General features: G+C 45.2%; 1 protein-coding gene across 1 annotated transcript; it reads right to left on the reverse strand.

The window, feature by feature from the left end:
* Positions 1–2,543: 2,543 nt before the first annotated feature.
* On the reverse strand, positions 2,544–20,408 carry SIAH2 (siah E3 ubiquitin protein ligase 2). Its single transcript, XM_081071742.1, has 2 exons — positions 19,534–20,408; positions 2,544–4,120 (listed from the first exon to the last, which is right to left on the reverse strand). The coding sequence occupies exons 1-2, from the start codon at positions 19,948–19,950 to the stop codon at positions 3,563–3,565; spliced, it is 975 nt and encodes a 324-aa protein (XP_080927868.1). The 5' UTR covers positions 19,951–20,408; the 3' UTR covers positions 2,544–3,562.
* Between the last annotated feature and the right edge of the window lie 4,743 nt (positions 20,409–25,151).

Genomic DNA, 25,151 nt, shown 5'->3' on the forward strand with positions numbered 1-25,151 from the left:
CTGCACGAATCTGCTACCAAGGCAAAGACACTCAGCCATTAGTTTGAATCTGTTGGTAGAGTTTCAGGTTCTACTTGGTAGAGTTCCACGATGGTTGATGCCTCAGTGACCTCGCCTCTGGTGTCTCATAATTTGCATAGGGCAGTTAGTTCTGTGAGGACTCCACCCTCTTAATCCTTTAAATCCTAAAGATTCAGAGAAACCAAGACCAGTTCCTCTTCACAGAAAGGTTAGCAACCCCTGATCTTAAGGTTGGTTGCTTTTTTAAAAAAATCTTTATTGGGGAATATTGGGGTACAGTATGTTTCTCCAGGGCCATCAGCTCCAAGTCATTGTCCTTCAGTCTAGTTGTGGAGGGTACAGCTCCGCTCCGAGTCCAGTTGCCGTTTTCAATCTTTAGTTGCAGGGGGCGCAGCCCACCATCCTATGCAGGAATTGAACGGTGTTGAGAGCTCGCGCTCTAAACAACTGAGCCATCTGGCCGCCCCAAGGTTGGTTCCTTTTAAAAAATTTTTAAAAAAATATAGAACAATGCAGATACTAATAGAACATACCCCAGAATTAATGACTGTTAACATTTTCTCCCAAGGTATTTTAGAATGATTTTTTTCCTTAGAATGGCTCAGGCATCCTAAGACTTGCTTGGTTGGCTATCAAATTAGAAGGTAGAACTATGGCAGGAAAGAGAAAAAAATTGTGTTTTTTTTTTTTTAAATACATACATAAGTGAACCATGTGATGGGTTTGACAAATGTCTATCACTGTGTTTTAAACTACATTTGCATGATGTAAAGAGACATTTTAATTTACATAATCTTTTCTGCTGTTTTCATTTTAATTTACATAATCTTTTATGCTATTTTCACTTCTCTTGAAACAGGTAATGACTTGAGGTGGTTTGTTTTCTGGCAGAAAATGCTTTGTTTCAAAAAATTCAGAGTAAAAGTTAAGTTTACAGATTTTCAGCGATAAATGAAAGGGAGCTAGATAACTCTGGAAAGTAAAAGTTCAGTGTTTTGGGGGCGGCCCGGATGGCTCAGTTGGTTAGAGTGTGAGCTCTCAGCAACAAGGTTGCTGGTTCAATTTCCTCATAGAATGGTGGGCTGCGCCCCCTGCAACTGAAGATTGAAAACGGAGACTGGACTTGGAGCTGAGCTGCTCCCTCCATATCTAGATTGAAGGACAATGACTTGGAGCTGATGGGCCTGGAGAAACACACTGTTCCCCAATATTCCCCAATAAAATTTATTGAAAAAAAAAGAAGACAGCTCAGTCCCTTTAAAAAAAAAAAAACAAGTTCATAGTTTTGTTGCTTAAAATTTTAATTTCATTTGTTAAGTTCTAGAAACATGTTTGAATTGGGAATCAGGAAGTCTGAATTCTGTATGCCTGCTGGCCCATGGCTTTCCATCTTGGGGCTAAAGAAGCTAACATTTTATGTTTTGGGAATAACTTGATTCCACTATCTCCATCTTCTGGTCTTTTGACTATAGCTTTCCCCTTTGGTACCTTGCTGACCAATCTGGTACTGATTTCCTCCATCCCATATAAAAGAACAGTTAGATAGGATCAGGAGTGATGATGACAAGCTCGGCTAGTTTCTCCACAGAACACATTGCCCGGGTGCCTTGCCTGCACGGAACAGCCACATCTGGATTGGCTCTGCTTGTGAGGGTCAAAGAGCCCCTGCTCCTGGATTCTGGTGTCACCTCCATGGATCCTTCTAGATACGGGCTTGAAATGGTGACAAGAGCTGTCATTTCATTCATCTTCCGAACATGCTCTATGCACCTTCTTTTGCTCAGTAAGCCTGTATTTGAAGAATATCCTGGAAGATAAGTTACTTTTTTCTTAACTGCCAGAACTCTATTCTGGCTAAAAACTCAACCCTGCCTCTCACCTTAAAAAGCAAACAGGGCGGCCAGTTTGCTCAGTGGTTAGAGTGCAGTGCTAATAGGACCAGGGTCGCCGGTTCGATTCCCACATGGGCCAGTGAGCATCACCCTCCAACACTAGACTGAAAACAATGACTTGACCTGGAGCTGATGGGTCCTGGAAAAACACAGTCTCCCAATATTCCCCCTTCCCCCACAGAAAACAACTCGAAGGCCATCACTCCCACTTGATGGTGCTCTAATGCCACTGGACCTGAGCATTCAGGGCTAATATTCTGCATCCTTTTGAGAGTTTAGGGTTGGGACTGAGGGTCACCCTGGCTCAAACTTAGTACTCTGGACATCAGCTCTAGCCACGCCTCTTCCGATTCTGTAAAGCATGAGAAATATTTTTCTTCCATTAGCACTGTCACTGTTAGACAGGAAGAATAGCTCCAAGGAGGAGCCTGTAACACCAATGACAGTCCATGGTTCAGGGAAGTAATGCTGCCACTGACCCGTGCTTTGACCTTGGGCAAATGACCGTTTTCTCCTGTGAAAATGGTGAGAGCCCCAAGTCCAAGGTAGTGGTGAAGGTTCAATGCAGCTGCTCATAGTAGGCACCCAACAAATACCCATTATTTAACTCAGAAAATGAAGCACAACATTCATTCTTGGAAAATATTTATTAAAAAACTAAAGTGAATGTGGAAAAACAAAACAAAAACACCAAACAACACATACCTTTAAATAGCAAGCATATGACACTGATTATAAAGCTTTTCCAACTCTACTGATCTAGTTTTTCCCATCATCTACAGTCAAGGGTGGCCTCCGAGGAAGCCGTGTGTAAACAGGTCATTGGTACTAGTGATGAGCAGAAACTAATGTGAGAACAATCAATGGCAACATGACTCACTCTCCCAGACAGTCCACCCCAAACACACGAGAGGAACCAAATCTTAGGAGTGTGTTCCTGGGGATCTGTAGTTCTGGTTTTAATTTGGGGGTGGAGGGCTGTTGGGAGATGAAATAGTAGAAAGACAAACAGTATCAGTAGAGGGCAATCTTAAAGCACCTTTAAAATCTGGACCCTTTCCCACAATTAAACCCAGTAATTCTCAAACTTTACTGTTGAAAAGAATCACCTGATGAGATTGTTACATTCACAGGCCCTCCGAATCTGCATGTCTGAGATGGATATTCCAAGTGACTGGTGCATACTGGCTAGCCTTCCAGGTTGAGAAACACCATTTGAAACGCGTTAAAACGATTCTTAGCCCCTAAACACAAGTTGAAAGTAAAGTTAATCTGCTGACAGTCACTGTGCTTTTGTCAACTTGGGAGGGACCGATATTGGGGGGCGGGGGGGAGCTGGCAGGGAGGAGCCTCCAATTCCTAACACACTGGTCTACAGGAGCCCTGAGCAACCTGTCAAGTGCTGTTCAGGAAGTACAATTGAATAATCATGTAGATGGTAGCTCACAGAACAGCCTCTGCATGAGCCACAGGCCAAGCCCATTCATTCCAGTTTAATGAACTCTGTTGGGCCGATGCTATATGGGAAACTGCTGTTCCAACAGAACACAGGTAACTGGGGGACTTTGACTTGTGAAGACACAGTGAATAAAACATCTATAAAAACCTGTATTAACCATAAAGCACTATGCCCAGATCATGGGGGCGCGTCACGGACAACACGTCGAAATAGTCACATTGATTCCAAGGTTACCGTTGTCCGCAAAAAGGTGTGCTATGGCTGTGTCGAACACCAGGCAGTCACTGTTCATGATGGCAGCGGCGACCCCGTCATGGATGGACCGCGGCGTGGCCTCCCACGTCAGTCTCCGCCGGTTCCCGTTCAGCTCCAGTCTGTAGGCAAAGTTCTCAGCCTGCTTGCGGGTGCCGATGAGCAGAACAATGGCGAAGAATTGCTGGTGGCCTTCGTACTTCTCTTGCTTCTCCAGCACCAGCATGAAGTGGTGGCCGAAACAAGACTGCATCATCACCCAGTCGACGGCCCCCGGCAGGTTGATGTCTGTAGCTAGAAAGACAATGTCTTCTCCCTGAAGGGTGGTGATGCTTTTGTGGGCGTGCATGAGATGGGACATGACGGCTTCCAGGGACCCCTGCCACTTGCAGGAGGCACCGGGACAAGGGCAGGAGTAGGGACGGTATTCACAGATGTCTTCGTGTTCTGGCTTCTCCGTGTGGTGCAGGGTCAGGGAACAGCCCGTGGTGGCATACTGCAAGGATGAAAGAACCACATGAGCCATGGGGTCTCCTCAAAACTTCTAGTACTGTAAGCCTCTGCAAGTGGTGACCCACTCAGGCTTCCAGCGCTGAAGCTGTATTCTTAGGTCAACCAGCTTTGCTGGAGATGATTTAAACACTGGAACTAAAAGTCTTGGTTCCTGTTCACTATCAGTATTGCCACATGTAAAATCAGGAGCGTATCCTGCACCAGGAACGTGCTCCACTCCACACTCCCCCATCCCAACATTAAAAACTTGAGAACGAAAGTGCTCTTATTATAAACATCTCAAACAAAACTGGTGAGCCAGTCTGGTGAAACCTGGCCTTCCTCCTCCTTTTCAGTGAATTTAAAGAATTTAAAATTGAGTAGGGGTAGGGTTGGACAAGCAATGGGTTTTCTCCAGACTACTTTTCACCTAAAGACAGTTTTGGAAATAGCATAATTCCTCTTTTTTGTCCCCTCCACGTTTTCCTAGCTCAAATTGGTGACTGGCAGGCAGGCTATGGGGGAGACTACCTTTTGGCTCCCTGTTCTTGCCTTCTGGGGTAACCAGCACAGGGCTGAGGAGGGCTGGGGACCCCTCCCATGACAGAAATGTTACCTCACCTTCTCCACCTTTCAAATCAGCCCCCACCCCCCAGTAGCTGTGAACATACTTCTTGGCTGAAAGGAAATCACATCTAAGAGGTACTTTACTAACTTGGGAGACTGCCAGTCAGTTTGGTTCCAGCCAGTGGAGGTGAAAACGAGAAGGACCTCACCGTCCTCTCAAGCCTGCTGGACTCTCCCCAGACCACTTCCTCAAGTCCAACTGCATATCTCTTCATGACTGGGTAGATACGTCAGGCCCTCATGATGGGCCCAGGAGGAAAGGGAACTAAAGTGGGCCCTGGAGTGGGTGCTCGTCCTAGACGAGTTTCCTGATGTGCTCAGTCTGCCCCTAAATCGCTGCCTTAATGGGGTAGGAACAAAACCATTTTCCTCCCTTACACTCAGGGTGACACTCCTGATGGATACATCATCCCTATCATGAGAAAAGACCACACCACAAGGAATTAGATGTGTGCTCCCAACCTTCACAAAAATTCCTTGCTAACAGATGGAGAGACAGCACACAAGTAGACACTTGCCCAGAGTACTATGCTGTGGGAAAGGATAAGGATACCTGAATCACCTTTCAGGTGAAGCTAGAGGTCAGCCGCATCCCCCTCGAGCACACAGTAGCAGGTAAACTGTCTGGCTTACCCCACTGAGACTCCCCCATCCCCTTTTGACACATGAAGACACCAAATGAAGGCTGGGCCTGGCCATTTTTCTGAGATGCTGTGTCCAATTGCTAAAACAAAACAAAACAACAAAACACCACAGCCGTTTTTGCTTTTCCCTACCCTGCCTTAGGGAATAACCCCCTTATAAACTTTTAAGTGGGTAAAGTTCTACTTTTGACAGCTGAATTTATCATTAGCAACAAGCTGGCACTGAGCATCTTCTCCATACCAGACCCACAGCTGTAGTCACTGAGGGTACAGAAGCAAAGAAGACAGTCCCCACGTTCCCATTAAGGAAGAAGAGAATGGCTTAAAGAAAGAAATGCAGCTCGTTCCTTCCCCATACCTAAAGTGGATTATAATAATCTTCAACAGAAATTGGCAGAAATATTTTACTGTTACTTACTTTGCCAGAGGAATTGCTTATTCTTTATTTTTTTTTTAAACCATGGACTAATTCTAAAAGCATGAGTGTAAAAAATTTAATCAGAAGGAGAAACAAGTTCATCCATATGTATTAATACTTTGTGTTGCTAGCAAGTATAAGGCCCTAATAAACAAATTCCTATGAATTGTGTTTTGAATCTAGGGTGCAGCTAGGAATAGAGAACCTTCTTATGTTCTGTCAGTGATGGGTGAGGCATTTCTGCCCAGAGTTTAAAACACACATACACATAATAAAAATAGCAAGAATTAACCCAGAGCCTGGCAGATTCTCTGGCTGAAACAAGCCCTCAATATTTGGATCTGAAGACATTTCAGAATGAGCTGTTTACCACAGCTGCCCAGGAATAGCTCCAGGAATGAGATGAACTTTGGCAAACAGTGTATCGGAAAGTACCACCTGCATCTCTTCCACAACCCAAAGCCCCAAACCACTGTGCATTCACCAACTCAAATGTACAACAAATATTTATCATCTAGAAATCATTTTAGAACTTGTGTAATTCAAGTAGAAATATTTATATTCTGAATTACTTGGTTTGCTTTACAAGTCACACTTTTCCTTCAACCCAAATATAGAGAATAGGGAACCTCCCTAAATTACGCAAACTGAAAAGACATTACTTAGCATTTGTGCAGACAATGATCTTAGGAAAAATATCTTGCTACAGCCTCCATGAACTTAAACAAATATTTTTAAAGTGTTAGGTGCTTACTCTGCGTTTTCTAAACAAGCTGAACTTTACTGCCAATCTATTTTCTTTTCCGTCATGGATGAGGGCGTATCTTCATGACCACGGGTGCCACTTTTAGGACGACTGGATTAGAGATGATCTCTAAAAAGGAAAGATCTACACTTTATACATGCGTGCACTCACACGCACACAGACACATTGGCAACAGTCTCAGCTTTGTTCTGGAATGACATTCCAGGGCACCACGGGTGTTCCTGTTATCTGTATTAGGGCCTCTCACCCAGGGATCGGAGGGAGGATTTGGGGGATCTGTGAATTCCCAGAGACTTTAATGGAAAACTGTCTAGGTGCCTCTGAGCAGCAAATCTAAATCGCACTGGCCCCTGGCTTGTGTTTTCCTGACAAGCTCCAAGGATTTCTCAGGGCTGTGAACCTCTGTCTGAGGGAATGGCTGCAGGGCCCACCCTTGTGAGGCTTCCTGTTGAGTGCCCTACCCTGCAATGATACACAACTCAAACACATCAGAAATCCAGATAATGGTGCAAAGGAAGACCAGCGGGGTGATTCTAACAGTGGGGACGGGGTGAGCAGGAGGGTGTAAGGAAAGCTCCACTCTGGAGGAAGTGGACTGCGGAGGGAGTGGTTCCATCGGGAGCTAGCACAGGGTGAGTGGAACAAACAGTGAGGATAGAACCTAAATGAGAAAGCAGATTCTATCAGGGATTTTACTGTCTATTCAGTTTATTTTCAGGGTTTTGTAGAGTGGCACTATTGACATTTGAGATCCATAATTCCTTGTGGTGGGGACTGTCCTGTGCATTATAGGATGTTTAGCAGCTCCCCTGGCCTCCACCCACTAGATGCCAGTAGCAACTGCCACCACACCCCTCAGTTATGACTACCAGAAATGTCACCGGGCATGGCCAAATGTCTCCTGGGAGGGCCCGTTGAGAGCCACTGATTTCAGTGAATGACAGAACCTGGCTGGGCAGCCAGTCACAGCTGGGGGGAGGGGTCCACAGGGTAAGCGGTCAGGCTGGTCACTGCCCCACTCCACAGGTACTGCCCAGGACAGCCCAGGGGTGCCAGCCCCCCACACAAGTAGATCTGGACGGCTTGCCAAGCATGGAAGTATGCTAGGGAGAGGTTCTCCCGTGTTACAGACTGACTGACTCATCAGGGCTGTGCGGTCATACATGGAGCCCAGCCTCGCATCCCCGAGCTCCCTCTCTAGTGCTCTCTCATAGCACGGCAGCTTAGGAGTTAAACAAAGAATCAGTGTTTTGAGAAAAAAATAATTTGCATTTGCCTTGATGCCCAGCTCCCCACCCAACACACACAAACCAGAGTCCACAGATACACTGCTTGGAAGCAGGTTCTAAAATTAGCTTCTTCCTTGGTTTGCAAAGGAGAAAAACAGCTCTGAAAGTGCCTCTCCCGAAGGAATGGGGCAGCACACTTCACAAATAAGTAATTAGTACTTAGGCCCTCCCAACCTTCCCTGGCATCTCCCAAGAAAGTCCTGAGGTTTCCCTTTTTGCACTCTGGCTAGAGCTTGCCTGACCAAACTTCAGGGTGCAAGGATGTCTGCTTCCTTCAGATCTCTGGGTCTTAGATGCTCGCCCTTGCTCCTGAGAAGCGCTTGGGCTGGTTGGCAAAGGGCTGCCCCTGTGTCCTGAAGTGTCCCCCGAGATTTCTCCACAGGGAAATATCTGTTCATTTCCCCTAGGGGCAGGGTGTGGTGGGAATTTACTTTAAGTAAACCTCTTGGGGGGAGGGGGCAGGGGAGACAAGACCACACACAGAAGCCTGGAGCTGAAGAAGAATGTGGGGAGAGGGAAGATGGCCCAGCAGAACGCGAAACAAAGAAATGTTGAAATAACACTTCTGACTTCTCTTTAGAAATGCTTTGCATTGTGATGGCTCAAAAGTCTTGTGCAAATGTATTCTGCCGTGGAAGGTTCTGCTGTGGAAGGCAATGTGTGACTTGGTGCCTCATTTTTTAATTTTTGCAGAAAGAAGTAAATAGTGCTAATTCTTTTCCTGGATTTTGAACGTTGTATTTAAGCTGGAATTTAGGCAGGGTTTTCCCCTTTTGGCATAGAAACCCCTTCACATACAAATATGACAAGATACATCAGAAACAGAGTTAAACACTAGACACCTGTTCTTTACCTAATAAACACAGTAATATAATATTTGTCTAGGGAATGCATATATAAACAGTATAACCCTTCTTAGCCAGGGTGCTTGTGAAGGTCATGAGTCCTATGACTGATTTAGAACACATCATTTAACCTAGTCAATTAAATGTGAGTCTGCGCAATTCAAGAACTTCAACTCCAGCAATCAACAGTCTACTACAGTGAAGGCGCCAGGAGCTTGGCAGAAGCGTGTCCCTCTCAGGGACTGGGAGGTAACCACCCTGGTCCGCCTGCTTACCTCCTAGGCAACAGTGAAGTTTATTAGCAAAGTATCTGCCAGTGCCTCAATGAGAATATCTCAAAAAAACAAAAAAACAACAAAGCACAATCCATATCTTGTTGTTGATGCTCATAAATTTTTGAATAGAAGAAATGACCTTGTCTTGGAGTAAGCAAAAGCAAACAGTGCTTTTCTTCAATCTTAAATAAGCTGTAATGATCACAAAACGCTCACTGACGGCTAAATGCAATGCGTGACCTGGACGGGGAAACCAAAACTGCTGTGAAGTCCATTACTGAAGCAACAACTGAACTATGGACTGTGGGTTAGATACTAGTAACTGCAACCTGTTATTTCTTGATGTGGGTGACTGTATCTTACTTATGTAAGAAAATATCCTTATTTTTAGGAGAAATACAGTAAGGTATTTAGGGGCAAAGGAGAAGGAAGTCGAAAACTAAATGGTTAAAAACTATCTGTTTGAACGGAGTAAGCCCAAATGAAAAAGCAAATGGAACAGAATGAAAACAATTAGTGAATCTGGAAAAGTGGTACATAGGAATTTTTGGTACTATTATTGTAACTGATGTATAAGTTTGAAATCATGTAAGAATAAAAACATTTTCTAAAATCCAGGGACTGAGTTAGCCCATTTATCCTTTGTGGGATAGATATTCTTTTGAAGAGTTGGTTGAATAAGCTAAGTTTTATCATAATTTTTTTTGAAAGAAAAAGTACGTTTAACTACATATCTATGTGTAAATGCAACTAAGTTAGTTTTTATTTTACTAGAGGCTCTTTGGGACTCATTTCAGTGGACCAATAAAATTTCAAAATGAAGACAAATTGTAATAATCAATACTTCTTTGATCCCTATAGAAGACAAAGCCTTCTCCTTGCTCCTTTGATCCTTCTAAAGGTCTGTGGACACCAGATAAGTCTGTGGCCCTGGAATGTAGTTTCCAGCACTACCCGCAGTGGTCCAAGGTTTTCCATACCCAAACACATCTGAAAAAGGAGCTCCAGAAATGAAACTTACCTACGCCCCCTTTTTCTTACTCAGGTAAACGCCTTTTCACACTGGGGAGAACCGAGAAATGGAATCAGAGCTATCCGAATTCAACTGGAAGGATGATTCCTGGCAGTATAACTTATTATGTATGATAAACTGATAACTAGGGAACGATTGGTTGAAGTCTCTACCTTCTCGACACTCTTTGGACTTGTTCAAATGAGAGCTGTGGTTAAACCTAGTATAGCATCAAATCATGATAAAATTTACAATTTAACCAGCAGTTAAATTTTACCACTTTTTTAAAGGACATCTTGCAATTCAAGCTAGCTCCTCTGTGACTAAAAATGTCTGTCTGCCCCCAAAATATCACTGAGTGATCACAGGTTGTTTTCCAGTTAATTCATGGGTCTATTAATTTTGTTTGTTGATTTCCTGATTTATTGCCTGCTTCCTGCCCACGGAATCTCTCTTGGTAAATGAATATCAGGTTTATCTGCAGAGGATGATTGGTCTCCACCTTGCTAATTTTATTTTAATTAAAAGTCTTACTGTGAGACTTAGAATTGAAAAAAAATTCAATAGGCCTTGAAATCAAGTAAGGAAAAATGTTTTAGACTTCAGTCACTTAGGGGTTTGTTTTGTAATTTTTGATAAAGGTGTTTCACAAATTTTATTTACATAAATGACGGGGTGGGGGTGTTCATTTATAACTTTTCTGAAATCTTACATAGATTGAGGAACAAAGGTGGTGTCGTCATTTTGACAGACACATTTGAGCAAGAGGTATGTCCCTCTTGCTCAAAACGTGTTTACAACCACTGGTAGAGTAGCTATGATTAGTACGCAAGTAACTCGTGTCCTGTGTGACCTTGAATTGCACCTACCACACCACCTCCGATTGGGTCTACAGAACTGTCCACAACTCATGTCTTGACTGTTATTAACAGTGGGGGAGTTCAGACTTGGGCAACAGGAGAAAGTGAAATCTCTTCTTGTGAATTAATTGTAATACTCAACCTGCATCTGTGTACCATCCTTCCTGTAAAAGCTTTAGCAAATTTTCACTAAACTCCGATGGTAAATTCCTTACCTTTGCTATGAGGTGGTGCGAAAAATAATTATCAACCAATAGTGCAGTAACGGTTTCACAGATAATAAAAGGAGAAGACCAGGTGTCAGTACCAGAACTGTCCAACAGTGACGAGACTAAGAAAATATTGACATTTAACTCGACAAACTTTCTTTGGGAGAAAGCAATTCTATTTTTTTTTAATTTATTGGGGTGACAATTGTTAGTGAAATAACATAGATTTCAGGTGTACAATTCTGTATTACATCACCTATAAATCCCATTGTGTGTTCACCACCCAGAGTCAGTTCTCCTTCCATCACCATATATTTGATCCCCCTTACCCTCATCTCCCTCCCCCCACCCCCCTTACCCTCTGGTAACCACTAAGCTATTGTCTGTGTCTATGAGTTTTTGTGAGAAAGCAATTTTAATCAAAATCTTGGGCTTAAAAAGGCCTCCTTTGGTCTAAGAGGAAGTTGACAAACTCCGCGTTGCAGACAGCTGTCTTCCTAAAGGCATCTTGATGGAAGACCTTGGCAATATTATTGCAGTAATTTAAGCACATCCTGGTTTTGGGGGGTTGGGGGAGCACATGTGGCCTTACAAAGACGTCCCAGGCCAGCAGGGGTTTATTTTTAATCTTAGAAACTTTAAACAAAAGATGACTTTTGACCAAGTATGTTTCTCATCGGATGACAGCCAGGGTGAGCAGGCAACCACACAGTCTTGAAGAACCAGTTTTGTAAGGTCCCCCAGCAAATGAAAGCACCGTAAAGAGCCTGGAGTGAAAGACTTCATGCCCTATTCCGGTGCCTTGCCCACCCTTTTCCAATACAACCACTCTTCTATGCCAGGCTCCCACCTGCATCGTCACGTTAACTGTCCTGACAGCCAATGAGGCAGTGCCACATCCCTTAGCAGTCTTTATTTCTTGACTAGAGCAATCGTGTTGAGCAGAAGACTTAAGTGGTAAGGTGTCACAGTCAGCAAATAAAAATACAAGACGCCCGGGCAATATTTGGCTTACACTTACACTAAAAATTAATCTGAAATTCAAATTTAACTGGGCATCCTGTATTTTACCTGGCAACCCTGGTAAGAAGGCCATTCTGACATCTCTCCAAAAGCCACTGCGTGCGTCTGGAATAGCAGCGTGGGGTGGGCAGCCGAAAAGGCAGGAGCCTGTATATTGGATGGGTCACAACGAGGCCCAGACTAGCGTTTCTAGCCCCCAAATTTACAAACTATGACTTTGGGCAAACTTCTTGGTGGGGATACTGTGTCCCATTTCCTTTACAAAGTAATTAGGAGGATAATATGAGAGCACACCGAGTTTAGACAGGGGAAGTGACGTGACGGGCTATACAAGCGACTCTACTGGCCTCCCCACTTGACCCCATGGGATCGTTCATCCTTTCCTTCTTTGTGGGCAGACTGCTGCTCATCCTTTAAAATGTAGCTGACACCACCCCTGCAGGAAGGTCTCCAGACTCCGCTGCTCCTACCATTTCAGAAGGGCTCTGCCATTCTGTTGGCACATTGTTAGACTCAAGAGTATTGTAAAGAAGAAGTGGGAAGGAAGGCAATGGCTGGCTAGGCAGAAGGGCTGTAGGAAGGGGAGGGCTTGGGGCAGCACGGGCTTGCAAGGCAAGGGTGGGTATAATGAAAAGTTAGTGGGTAACCAGGAGGAGCCAATTCTGGCCTGAGGTTGTACCAGAGAGAAAACGCAGGCAGCAGCATTAAGAAAACCAAAAGGATAACCCCCAGTGTTGGTGATACTGGAGGGAAATGGGCACTCCATCCATTGTAAGATTCCAAGTGAGAAAGCAATTTGGCTCTGCTATGAAAAGCCTCTGATTTCTGCACATACCCTTTGGCTCTACCATTTAACTTCTAAGAATTTATCATTAGGAAATAATTATTTTCTTATACACAAGGATTCAGTTAATAGCAGTGCTTTTTATTTTAATCACAGCAAGAAAACAGAATGAGTTGCATGAGCACAGACAGGAGCTTGATTACATAACTCTGGTACTGCTGTGGAACTGCAATACTATGCAGCCATTTAACACACAACCCTAAGGACTGTTTGTCAATGTGGAGAAGCAGTCACGATGTGTTCCGTGTAAAAATAGGTTATGCAGTAGTGTGTGGATTCTCCTTACCTGTTTTTTCTTTTTTTTTTTAAATGAAAAATACCACTGATGTAGAGGTAAGTTTGCAAGGGCATGTGCAAAAACAGTGTGGTGCTTATTTCTAGGCAGGAAGATAATAGGGGATTGTAATTTTATACTACTTTCTGTGTTCTACCTTGAAAAATATTGATAACTTTTAAAAATATTTTATGTGTAAAATAAAATACACACATTTAAAAAAAAGTTGCTTAATCTAACCAGGCTTTTCCTTCTAAAAGCATTAAAGAAATGAAAAAAATTCTCATCACTGAAAAACCAAGGTCAAGGTCAACTTACCCAGCTCTGTGAAAACCCTCCATGATTAGGAATAGGGAAGAGAAGTTCGGTGGGAGAATCTATGAGAGAAAATGACTAAGACTCCTTTTTTCTTTTTAAAGGTTCCGCTTGGCCCTGACCTCACATTGGCCATTTGCTTTCTGTCAGCTTCCAACTATGCACATTCATTGAGTGTTTACTCTGGGCTGGGGCTGGGCAAGGCACTTTGCACCGATTATTACCCAGTTTGATCCTCACCCCGTTTTCCCAATCAGCCACTGCGGCCTGGAGGGGTCACCGACCAGTCACAGTGGGATCTGGCCCAGAAGGCTCAAGGAGGGCCTGTCCTCACAACTACCGGAGTAAGCGGTAGCCTGGCGGGGAGAAGTGACCCAAAGACACTGCCTTTATTGATTCAGAGTTTTAAAATAGGACCCAGGCCCATACATTTAACACAGTTTTATCTTCTATTGACCTCCATAGGGTGTGCGGCTGAAAACTTACCTCACAGACACTATGGAGTCTAAACATCATTACATACGTAAAGTCTTTACCCACTAGAAACAAGAATAGCAGTTTCCCACTTTTTAAGAAACTAATGAAGAAGGACGGGCGTCTAGGGCAAAGTTGATGAAATTCTGCGGCAGAATTTCCGTTATCTCTCAATAAGCCTTAGAAAGTCCCCTCTAAAGTTTCATACAGAGGTCCATTTGATCAGGAAAAGTGTTTAGCTTTCTTATTTTCCTTTTCAGCATGTCCAGAATGCAGTCACATTCTAATGCCCCACGTCTTGCAGGGATTGCCAGCAAATGTGTACCTACTATATGCCCCTTTCAAGGAGTGAAATGAGAAGTACCATTGTTTGTAAGTTTTGTCCCATGTACACATCTGGCTCTCAAAGACATTTCACACTGAGGTCTTAGTGCAATTGTGTGTGTGTAGCACTTTATCTGGGGCTTCAATCACAGACAGGAGAATTTAATTCAGTCTCAGGCGAGGGACTTGACAGGCCAGCCCTGCTGCACCGTATTGTTCCCTTCCATTCTAGTTGTACCAAAGTAACAACTTAAAGTAACAATCTGTGAAGTCTTTGGCCAACTACGTGCGGAATCAGCATTAAACTTCAGTACTCTTACACAGCATTCTAATGCTTCTGCTCTTAATTTTACACTTAGAAGCTGTATCTTCAATTTTCTTCTTCCAAGTCTTGAGCCTCACTGTAAATGTATGTGGATTCCAGTGCTTGCCCAACGCATCTGCTCTTGAGCCAACCTGCTCACCTTCACCTAGCAGTGAGGAGGACCGCAGGGACAATTTCCAAAGAAATCCCTTAGTCCTAGGGGAACATTTCTGACATGGTTTTGGCAAATCAACTCATCCCTTCAGATTTCTAGGTGATCCATCACTCATCACTTAGCAACCACCCTAATACCAGTCGTCTTCTCTTTGATACGGTGACGCAAAAGCCCTCTACCACACTTCTAATCTGATCTCAGAGCACCCACCAGCTAGGTCTTATTGCCATTGTTTTTAATGGATGAACAAACAGGCTTAGGGAAATACATGACTGGACCAAGGTCATATGAAGCCAGGATGAAAATCCGGTTCTGTCTCCTGGCTAGTACTCTCATCCCTTGTAGTTTACTAGGTTCCGAAATCTTAGGGCAAGAAAGGTCCTTGGGATAATCATTTAACCCAACCCTTCATCTTCTCTTATAGATGAAGATACTCAGGTGCAAAGAAATAAACTGGCTGGTACAAAGTCAAATATATAGTCACCAGGACAATAATTCAGGTCTCCCAAAGGCAAAAATAGAATATTCTGTTGGCAAAATAAAGATGAAAAGGAAATAAGCTACCAAATCACATACAGTTAGGACCTGTCAGCATTCCAGAGTTCATGTAGGTAAGAGTTCAATGAGAACTTCCAGGCTCAATGAATGCTTTTTAAAAGAGAACCAGATCAGAGGTTGCACACTGGCAGTTGGAATGTGGTCTGCAGACATGGTTGGTTTCCTGCAAGTGCTGGCTTTATATTTGAATTTGGGCAATGTTAAAAAAAAAAAATTGAGATTTTTAACACTGAAAAGATCCAGATTTCTGGCTTTTCTTGGGGAAAAAAAAATCCAAAGATCCGACACGGCTGCACACACATTCACACCCCTCCCAAACATCCATCCGGGGCTGAGTAAAAGTTGCCCTCTTCGGAGGTGGCATGTGTTCCCCAGCTACCAACCACCTCCTTGAGGTCTCCGGAACCCTGAGGCCTCAGCCTCTCTCCCTTCCATGACCTGTCCCTGCTGGCATTTAGGATTTGTTGATATTGGACTAGATGAGTCCACACACTGGGAGCTTTTAACTTTCAACTGGGTTATCTAACTTGACTATTTTTTTAAAGGAAAACAAACCACAACACTGTCACAAACCAGCAGCAGGGAAAACTTGTTTGACTGAGGTACTAGAAACTTTTAGAGGTGACAAAGAAAACAGTGGCAAGAAAATGTATCATAGTGTAAGTGGGCAGGCGTACTTTAACATTTCCCAGAGTTGTGGAGAGAAATACTCGGCTGATATTAAAATGTTGAGCGGGGGCATAAATGTGTCAACCTTCACTGCTCCTCTGACACCCACGCTCCACTGAGGTGGTGGGTTTGAGATATGGGGAACAGGATGTCAAAACTTCTCAGGCATGAAACAAGCCATAGAATGGGCTAAAAATACCACAAGTGGAAGACAGCCATTCTCTGATAAAGATATTTTTTTAAAATGGAGACCTGAGCTAATAATGCATGTGGTGCCCTCTACCAAAGGTGTTGGCAGCATTTTAGCCTTTAATTAAGGGGCCCCACACCTACATAAGGAAGCTATTTGGCAGCACATCCATTTTTGGGCCAACTGAAACATGAACAGTTGAGAGCTACGATGAAATCCCCTAAAGTATTAGGTTTTAGGTTATTTTTCTTCCAGATATCCTGACCCCACATGCCCTATGAAGTTCTTGCTAATGAACTTTATAGTGAGCATGTATGTTGTCTCGTTGGGATGTTCCCGTTAGAGGCCCATTTGGTGAACTCATCCAACTAGACGGTTTTGTTGCTGGTGTGAACCTTGAATTATGATTTGGAGCCTTAAGAGTAGAAGCTCAGATTCAAAATCCCTACGAAGTGAGTAGTACAAAGGATGTGTGTCTTTGCGATGCAGGTTCACGGACTGGCCCACCTATTAGCTGTGTGATCTTGACAAGTCACTTAAACACTTAACCTCTCTATAGGCATGAGTTTCCTCATCTGAAAAAAAGAAAGGCAAATTAATAAGAGCTGATCCACGCAAAGTAGCTGGCACACAGAAAGCACCCAATGAACAGTTCACACAGCCTCTATTCATTTCATGGAATGCTAGAAGCTACAGATCCTTAGAAGTCGAGGAGTCCAATCCACTCATACAGATGAGGAAATCAAGGCTCTCAGAAGAGGTCTCTCAGGCAAACAGTGGCAGCTCCAGGCAACTCTTGATACCTCGGCTCTGGTACTTTACCCAACACTGGTTTTCTCACATGAGCTAGCCCATGACAGAGATTCGGAGAATAGGTAGGGACAGTGACAAGGCAGTCCAGTCCCTATGATTTCCAGGAGCAAGTGCGAGCCAAAGGGCTAGATACACAGACTATTTTGTTGATGTTTGACATAGACCTTACCAGTCCCTACTGCTCTCATCCTCCCCAACTTGCTGGGCCTCAGTATACATCCAAGTTTGGTTTATCCAAACTAACTGGCCTGTCCGTAGTTTGGATTATTGGTTAACTGAAGTTGAGGCATGATACTCCAGCTTTATAAATCTCACACACATGCAAACACACCAAAGTGACCCCAAGATCACTCTCTAAGCTTGGTTCCTGGTCTCCAGGAGAATGGTTGATCCTGGTAAATTTCAGCTTGCACGGTGATGGCTTTGCCCAACTGCATTCTTACAGAATAGGGACTTGGAAAATCACTGATATGTAGAGAAAGGCTGAGCACCCCATTCCTAAGAGAACTACTCTTCATTAGCACATTACATGTGAGAAAGGACATATACTTCAATAGAAACCAGAATCCTAGATCCTGAAAATGAAACGTCATACTTCATATAGCATGCTACTAATATAACTGTTTCCTTCCCTTTCTCTTGGGAGTAAAACAATGCTCTGATAAGATTGCTGTTTGGAAATAAATTATGGAAGACTGACTGATACCAGATGCTCATTTGTGAACTATAATTCACCTAAAGCCATTTCTACTGGTCACTGAAGGTTTGGGGAAAAGTGAAGGTCTGAGAAGAAGTTTCCCTAGAAACCCTGTGGGGCATCGCCCCTGCAACCCCATGCCCCCCAATATATCTCAAAGATTAAATATCCACTCATGTCCACTATCATCAAATCTTCTCTTGATCACTAGGCTACCACCTTCTTCATGATCCTAAGAAAATTATAGAAGTATTTTGTCTAAATGTTCTGAGAAACAACTGTTGGACTGGGTGAATTAGTAAGCATTATATGAGGAGTGGTTGAAAGCAGAGTAATGTGTTAAGATTGACAGAAAACCCGTAGTTTAAACACAAATTCAAACTCTTAGTTGAATACGCTATTTTAAACTTCATCTGTGGCAGGGCACAGACCAAATTAAATCACTCATTTTACTGACTTGACTCCCAAGCTTCAATTCTCTAGTGGATTATTTTTAATTTAAAAATAAGCTCTTGCCCTATAAAAATAAGCAGCACCAAGGAGAAATGCAAGACAGCCTAAATGGCTCAAGAGGCAGAGCAGTTACTTTTACAAAAAAACCCCTCCAAACTATTAAAGACATTATTTTCATTTCTAAGTTTAGAAAATGAACCTTATGGTATAACTGTAGGTTATAATGAGTACTATAGACATGTATGTCTGTGAAACTGCTCCGTAAGATTTTTAAGTGACAGGTGTAGGTAAACAGAGGTTATAATATGACCACACTATGCAATACTATGCAGCCATTTAAAATACAGCAAGGGAGAACTAGGTTTCAGCAATTGAAACATGTGTGATAATAATGAATTTAAAACAAGTTGCAGAAGCCATTTTTGGAGAAAAACTTATGCCTATGTGTGCGTATATATATAAACCTTCCTGACACACACTGACATCTACGATTCTATATTCAGCTGCAAGAGTATATTTATATGTGGTTAGAAAAAAAATCTATAAACTTATACACTAAACCTAAAGATGGTGGGAAAGGAGGAGAGATATCTTGGTCTTTCTCTTGACTTTTCTTGTCTTAGTTTGCTTTTTTCTCTTTTTTTGCAGAAGCACTGATAACTTTTTAAACTAAATTTAAAAATTTAAGTGATGGGCTTTAAAGAACTGTAACAACAGCTCCTGCGTGCCCTTCCTGTTAAATTCCTGATCAACTTTTGTTTTCACCCCACTTAGTAAAGAAAAACCCACGACTCCCTAAACCTGGGAAGGTTAGGAGAGGGAAAGGCGTGGCTTGCAGGGTTTTCTTATTGTTGGAGCAAAGTAAACAAGCTGTGGGCACCCCTGTTTTTGACTGCACTCCGGAGGGCTTCCACGTATCAGGGGCGCGCAGAGGGCAGGTGAGGGATGCAGGAGGAATGCGGTACTAATCCTCCCAAGCCGAGTGCTGGTAAAGGGTGCGTTTAGCTCGCCCATTTACTCCTTCCTCAAGTCCCCACACATAGTCAACTTCCCGGTCCAAGTTTTACTTGAGCGGCCCAGCCCTGCCCGAGTACACGTCTGCAGAGCACGAAGGCACTGTATGGGGAGAGCTCTGATGTATTCCAACAGCGATCCCGTGCCAGTTAGTGTGGGGTCAGTGCTGTTAGCCCAGAGCTACTCCCAAAGTGGACAGGTGAGGCATAGGGCAGGGTGGACAAAGTGTACACATTATTTTTTTTTAAAAAAATAACAGATGCCACCTGCCTCTCAGCGCGAGCGAGTGGGCCGGAGTTCTGGGAGGTCGCCAGGCAGAGGTGCGCAGGTGGCACCTAGGCTTACCTTGCAGGGAAACAGGACTGCAGAGGCCACCTTCTCCATAGCAAGGTTCCTGATGCTGGGCGTCAGGGCGCCCCTGCACGTTGGGCAGCAGCTCAACTTCTGGCGGCATTGGTTACACACCAGGTGCCCGGCCTGGCACTGCAGGATGGGGGGCAGGACATAGTCAAAGCAGACCGGACACTCGAAGAGCGAGGTCAGCTCGTGGTGCTGCGGGGACACCGGGCCAGCCCCGCCGCCGCCGCCGGGGCCCGAGATCACCGCCGCCGCGGCGGGCACCGCGGACGAGCCGGGGCCCGCAGCCGAGATGGTGGCGGCGGCTGGGGGCGCAGCCGGGGACGGAGCGTGCTGGGGCTGCGGCGGCGGCGGCTTGCTGCAGGGTTTGTTAGCGCTGGGGCCGGTGGAGGACGGGCGGCTCATCGCGCTCCGAACCAACCATGGAACTGCGGGCGCCTGCCTGCCGCGGGGCCGCCGGGGTCAAAGCGGAGCGCGCCCCGCGGGCGCCGGGCTCTGGGGCAGCGCCCCCGCGCCCAGCCCGGAACGGGGCAGCGGGGACGGAGGGCGGCGGGCCGGCGTGGGGGCTGCGCCGCGCAGGTCGCCACGGCCCGGGGCGATGCGAACACCGCTCTGCACCCCAAGGCTCCTCCTCCCGGCGGCGGCGCGCGCCCCGAAGCCGAGCGGAGCGCAGGACCCCGGCACACCCGCGTTTGCAGCGGCAGCTGACGCAAGCCCCGGGGGCGCGCGCGGACGTGACGCCTGGACACGTGTGCGGCCGCCCGGCGCGCGGGGACAGGCACAGCCACCCAGCGACCGGCGCCGGCTCCGCCCGGCTCCAGCTGGCAGCGCGGGGGCCGCCGAGCGCGGGCGCTTCCTGCTCCGACTGTGGGCCGGGCCGCGCCAACGAGCAGGCCCGGTCGCCGCGGCCGCGCGGGGGCCGCTGTTCCGGGTCGGGGAGGGGCCGTCCTCCGGGAAGGCGTCGCCGAAGTCGCCTGGCCACACCCCGTGGAGCCACGCCGACGCGTACCCCGGGTTCAAACCAGAAGGACGACTTCGGACGGGCGGGTGGGGGCTTGGGTGGTGGGCGGACGAGACTCGGGCGCCCCTGGACAGGTCGGAAAAAACCGTGAGGTTTCTGTCCCCGGGGTTGAGTCACCAGCGCGCGGGGGAGGCGTGCGGCGCGGGCCACTGGCTCTTAGTGAGGAACGCGGGGTCGGGACGCGGCGCTTCGGGCAGGAGCAGGGCAGGGGGCTCCGGTGGGGTCTGCAGCGGGAACTGGACCTAGTGCTGAGCTGCTGGGGGTGGGCTTCGCAACTGCGCTGTTCCTCTCCCCGAGTGGGGAGGGGGGAACTCTCTGTTCCTTTCTGAACGGAAAGGCGAAGGCTTCAGGTGAATTAAGCGCCTCTGGCTGGCTTGGTAGGCCCGGGAGAGAGTTCATGGACAGCGTCGACTGAAAGGAGAGTTCCAGATCCTGTAAGAATGCCAGAAATCTGGGTGGGGTCGCGAGGCCCCAGGAAGACAGTGAGTGACCCTCCAGTAGAACGCAGTGCGTCCTCATCTTTGGGGTTCCCGCGGACGTCCAAGGCTTTGATGCGAGATGGAGGCACTTGCCCTGCAGAGAGAACCACACCTTCATTTTTTAAAATTAAATTTATTGGGTTGACGTTGTTTAATAAAATTAGTGTGTATAGGTAATTGCATAGGTTTCAAGTGTACAGTTGTGTAGTACATCATCTGTGTATTGCATTGTGTTCACCACCCACATCAAATCCTCAGTCACCATATAGGGGGGGATGGAGTCACCATCCCCCTTCTCTCTCCCCCCCCCCCACTCCACTATACTCTTGTCTGTGTCTATGAGTGGTTTTTGCTTTCGGTTTTAAATCCCACGTGCGTGAAATCATATGGTTCTGTACTCTTTCCATCTGACTTATTTTACTTAGCATGATATTCTCAAGATCCGTCCATATTGTCCCCAAACCACACGTTAATGTAAGATACACTGTGTGCTGGGAGTTAAGTTGACTTTCTGCTTATGTTGACCCACTGACACTAGAATTGGAAGAAGGGGCTCCTTAGATGGTTCTTTAGGAGGGACAGTGATAACAACAGACAGGCCTGGGTAAAGAACACTGCCCTCCACTTACCATCTGTGTGACTTTGGGCAACTTCTTTAATTTTCTGTGCCTCAAGTTCCTCATCTGTAAAAGTGGAATAAAAACAGAGCCTCACTTATAGGTGAGTTAGTGAGGATGAAATGAGTTTGATATATGCCAAGAATCTGGCTCGTCATAAGCACTGCTTAAATGTTAGCTGTTATTTAAAAAGTAGTATTAGTGAATGTTTAATATTAATATTAGCTATCAGTGAATAAAATCTGTTCAAGAAATGTGCTGTTAGAGCCCAGAAGAAATTAAGTTTAATCTTATAAGAGGCATCTGAGAAGGACTACATGCGTGGAATTGAGGGACTGGGATCTACATCTAGAAAAAAACTGAATAGATGTGATGTCATTCAGTGTTTCCCCAGCATTTATTACCATGCCAGCTCTGGGAGCGGTTCTCATTCAGTTTCCATTCCAGGAAGGGATCAATGCGGATAACCAAACACTCATGGGAGAGGATTTCAGATGAATAGGTGGGTGGGGTGGGGGTGAAGGCATTGGAGCAGGAGCGAAAGTATAGTGAGAGAATGCATTTGGAAGTGCATTGGGCTTGGGGGCTGAGGGTGGCACATGGGAGCCTCAGTTGGCCTGATGAGACCTTTACCTCCATGACAAGTGGTAACCACTGTACGTTTTTGAAAAGCACTGTAACATGGCTGAAATGGAGTTTGGAAGGGGGAGTACAAAATACTATTTATTGAGTGCCTACTAAGCGCCAGGCAAGGATAGTTCTAAGAACTGCAACAACCCTACACTACAGGTACTAATGTTCTCATCTCCATGTTATAGTTGAAACTGACAGGGGGATTAATTTGCTCAGAATCACACAGCTGATAGATAAAAGCTTCAGAGTCTCCTTCTTAACTACTAGTCTATATTCCTTTCCATTATGCCTGACTCCTAGTCTGGTTAAGGAGTTAAGATTGGCACACTCCACATAGTCAGGAAACAGTTGCACAGCCTGTAATAAAAAAGTACTGAATTGTGTGGGCACACTTTACATAACTTCTTTCCTTAGCTGGTCTTGAGAGGAAAAAAATCATATTCTATTTATCCATTTGTGCCTTTTATATCAAAGAACAGAAAAGTGACGACAACAGAAAATCAGCCACAGTTTCACTTTTATTGGAGAAAAGGTATTTTCCACTTTTCACACCCAAGCACGTGGACTTTATTACCGGGATGTATTTTTCTTGCCCCCATCTCTGGCCTCGGGGCAGGTGTTCCTCATTCCCAGGCTTCCCAGCTTTCACTGGAGAAGTGGGGTCCCCGCCCTTGCCATGTTGACATGAGCTTTCAGTGTTCTAGCCTGCGAGGCCTTGGCTGTTCAAAAGGCAATCTGGTTTCAGAGATGTTGAAACAAAGAACAGGAAAAGCCATTCTCTGTGGAGAGATTTGGTTCATTTTTCTAAAAATACAACGAACCCATCCACCCCTCCCCTGGCAGATGCCTCGCGTAGCGTGGACAGATTTCCTCTTGTTCCCTGCTTCAAGTCAGTGCATTCCCCATTAAGTCGACCAGGGCAATTACAAAATGAAAACGTCTCTGGGCAGTTGCTGAAGGTAGGTGGGACGAGAGTGGACAGGCCTGCTGGTTGACCCACTTCAGTGACCTCTCCAGGCCGCCAGGCTGGCCTCACTAGTCCTCCTTCCTGATGCTTTTGGTTCACAGAAAGTTGACCTTTGCACCTGAGCTAGAGCACTGTCTGTCGGAGGGCAAGCATGCTGTTGTGAGGCTTATCTGCCCTGGGGAGTTGCTGCCCTTGCTGAGCTGTGTTTAATGGGTGACTTTGTGGCCTGGGGAGGAGTTGGGGGTCCAGCCTTTTGTTATCTCCTGATTCATGACTCATTTACCAGCACAGCGTAGCAGGTTAGCCTTTTCCCCCCACCCACTACAATGAGAATTGCACAAGGGACACTTCTCTTTTACCCATCTTCCCCTCTCTGGTACCCTTTAAAGACTAGGGGTGTCCTGAGTAACCTTTCTTTCCTTAAAATATCGGGGTGAGTCTGGTTTTAAAACAAAAACCTCACAGGTGAGCCCCTAATCTCACCTAAACTGTTGAACTCCAGCTAGGCAGACAAGCTCTTGCTGTGCTTTCTGTAACTTACAAATTGTGTGGTTTTGCAAATTAGGCAACTTCTGCAATCAGGCTATTGGTGTGCATTTTCAGAGCAAAGTGTGGTCGGCTTGTTCTGTTTAGATTTAGAGATGACTCAGGAGTGCACTGGAGCTTGCTGTGTGGAAATTTCTAACAAGGGGAAAGCTTGTGGGAAATTTGGAAGTGACTGTGAAGCCCCCTGATAATTGTGGTAGGAACCTTTATCTTTATAAATAAAGTGCTTTTGTTTCTGGGTAATTCCCGCATTCTCAAACTTCTTCTGAAGAATTACAGGTTTTTTAATGCAAATATTTCTTGAACAACCACCATGAACTTAGTACTGTGTATTAACCAAGTAAGTGTGTGCATTTGCATTGCTTTTATTAATATATCCATAGGTAGCTAGTATTTCTTTAGTGTTCACCCTGTGCCAGCTACTGTTCTAAGCACTTTACATATTTTAATTCTTTTAATAGTCACAGTGTCTCCTATAAGTTAGATATTTATAGATAACAAAACTGAGGTACAGAGAGACGAAGTTATTTACAGTAAGTGGTCTAAGATGGCTCCAGTGATCCTGCTCCGGGTGTCGGTCCCCTGTGTAATCCCTCCCTTCAAGTGAGAGCTGGACTCACTTTAAATGAATAGAATATGGCCAAAGTGATAGAATGTCACTTCCGAGATTAGGTTACAAAAAGACGAAGACTTCCGTTTTTCTCTCCCTGTCTCTGAGACTTCTCTGTGGGTGAGGCCAGCTGCCAGCTGGGAGTGGCCCCTGTGAGGCTCTCACCGCAAGGCACTGATGTCTCTGGCCAACAGCCAGCAAAGACCCCACGCCTGGCTGACAATTGGATTGTGACACCCTCAGCCAGAGGACCCAGCTGGGCTGACACACAGAAACAGATAATACATGTTATTTTTTAAGCCACAGGTTCGGAGTTACCATATTTTGCCGTGTGTAATGCACACTTTGTTGCCCAAATGTGTGAGGGAAAAATAAGGATGCGCATTATACATGGATAATACTAAAAAATTAAAACAAAAGTTTTCTTTTTCCCCCTGAAAGTTTGTGTCAAAAACGTGGGTGCGCATTATACACAGGAGCGCATTATACACAGCAAACTACGGTAACTTGTTACACAGCAATGTATAACTAATGCACTTATTCAAGTTCAAAAAGCTTGTCTGTAAAAAGAATTGCAAAGTAGAGGTCCTCTACTTTTTTACCTTTTAAATTATTTTTATTATAATGCTACTTAAGTATATAGAAACAAATCTAGAAATACAATTTTTATGATTGTTGTAGGCAGCGGTAAAACCCAAAATATCCAGAGCTCATGTTTTTATTATTTTGATTT

Source organism: Rhinolophus hipposideros (assembly GCF_964194185.1).
Source record: "Rhinolophus hipposideros genome assembly, chromosome: 2".
Lineage (NCBI taxonomy): Eukaryota > Metazoa > Chordata > Mammalia > Chiroptera > Rhinolophidae > Rhinolophus > Rhinolophus hipposideros.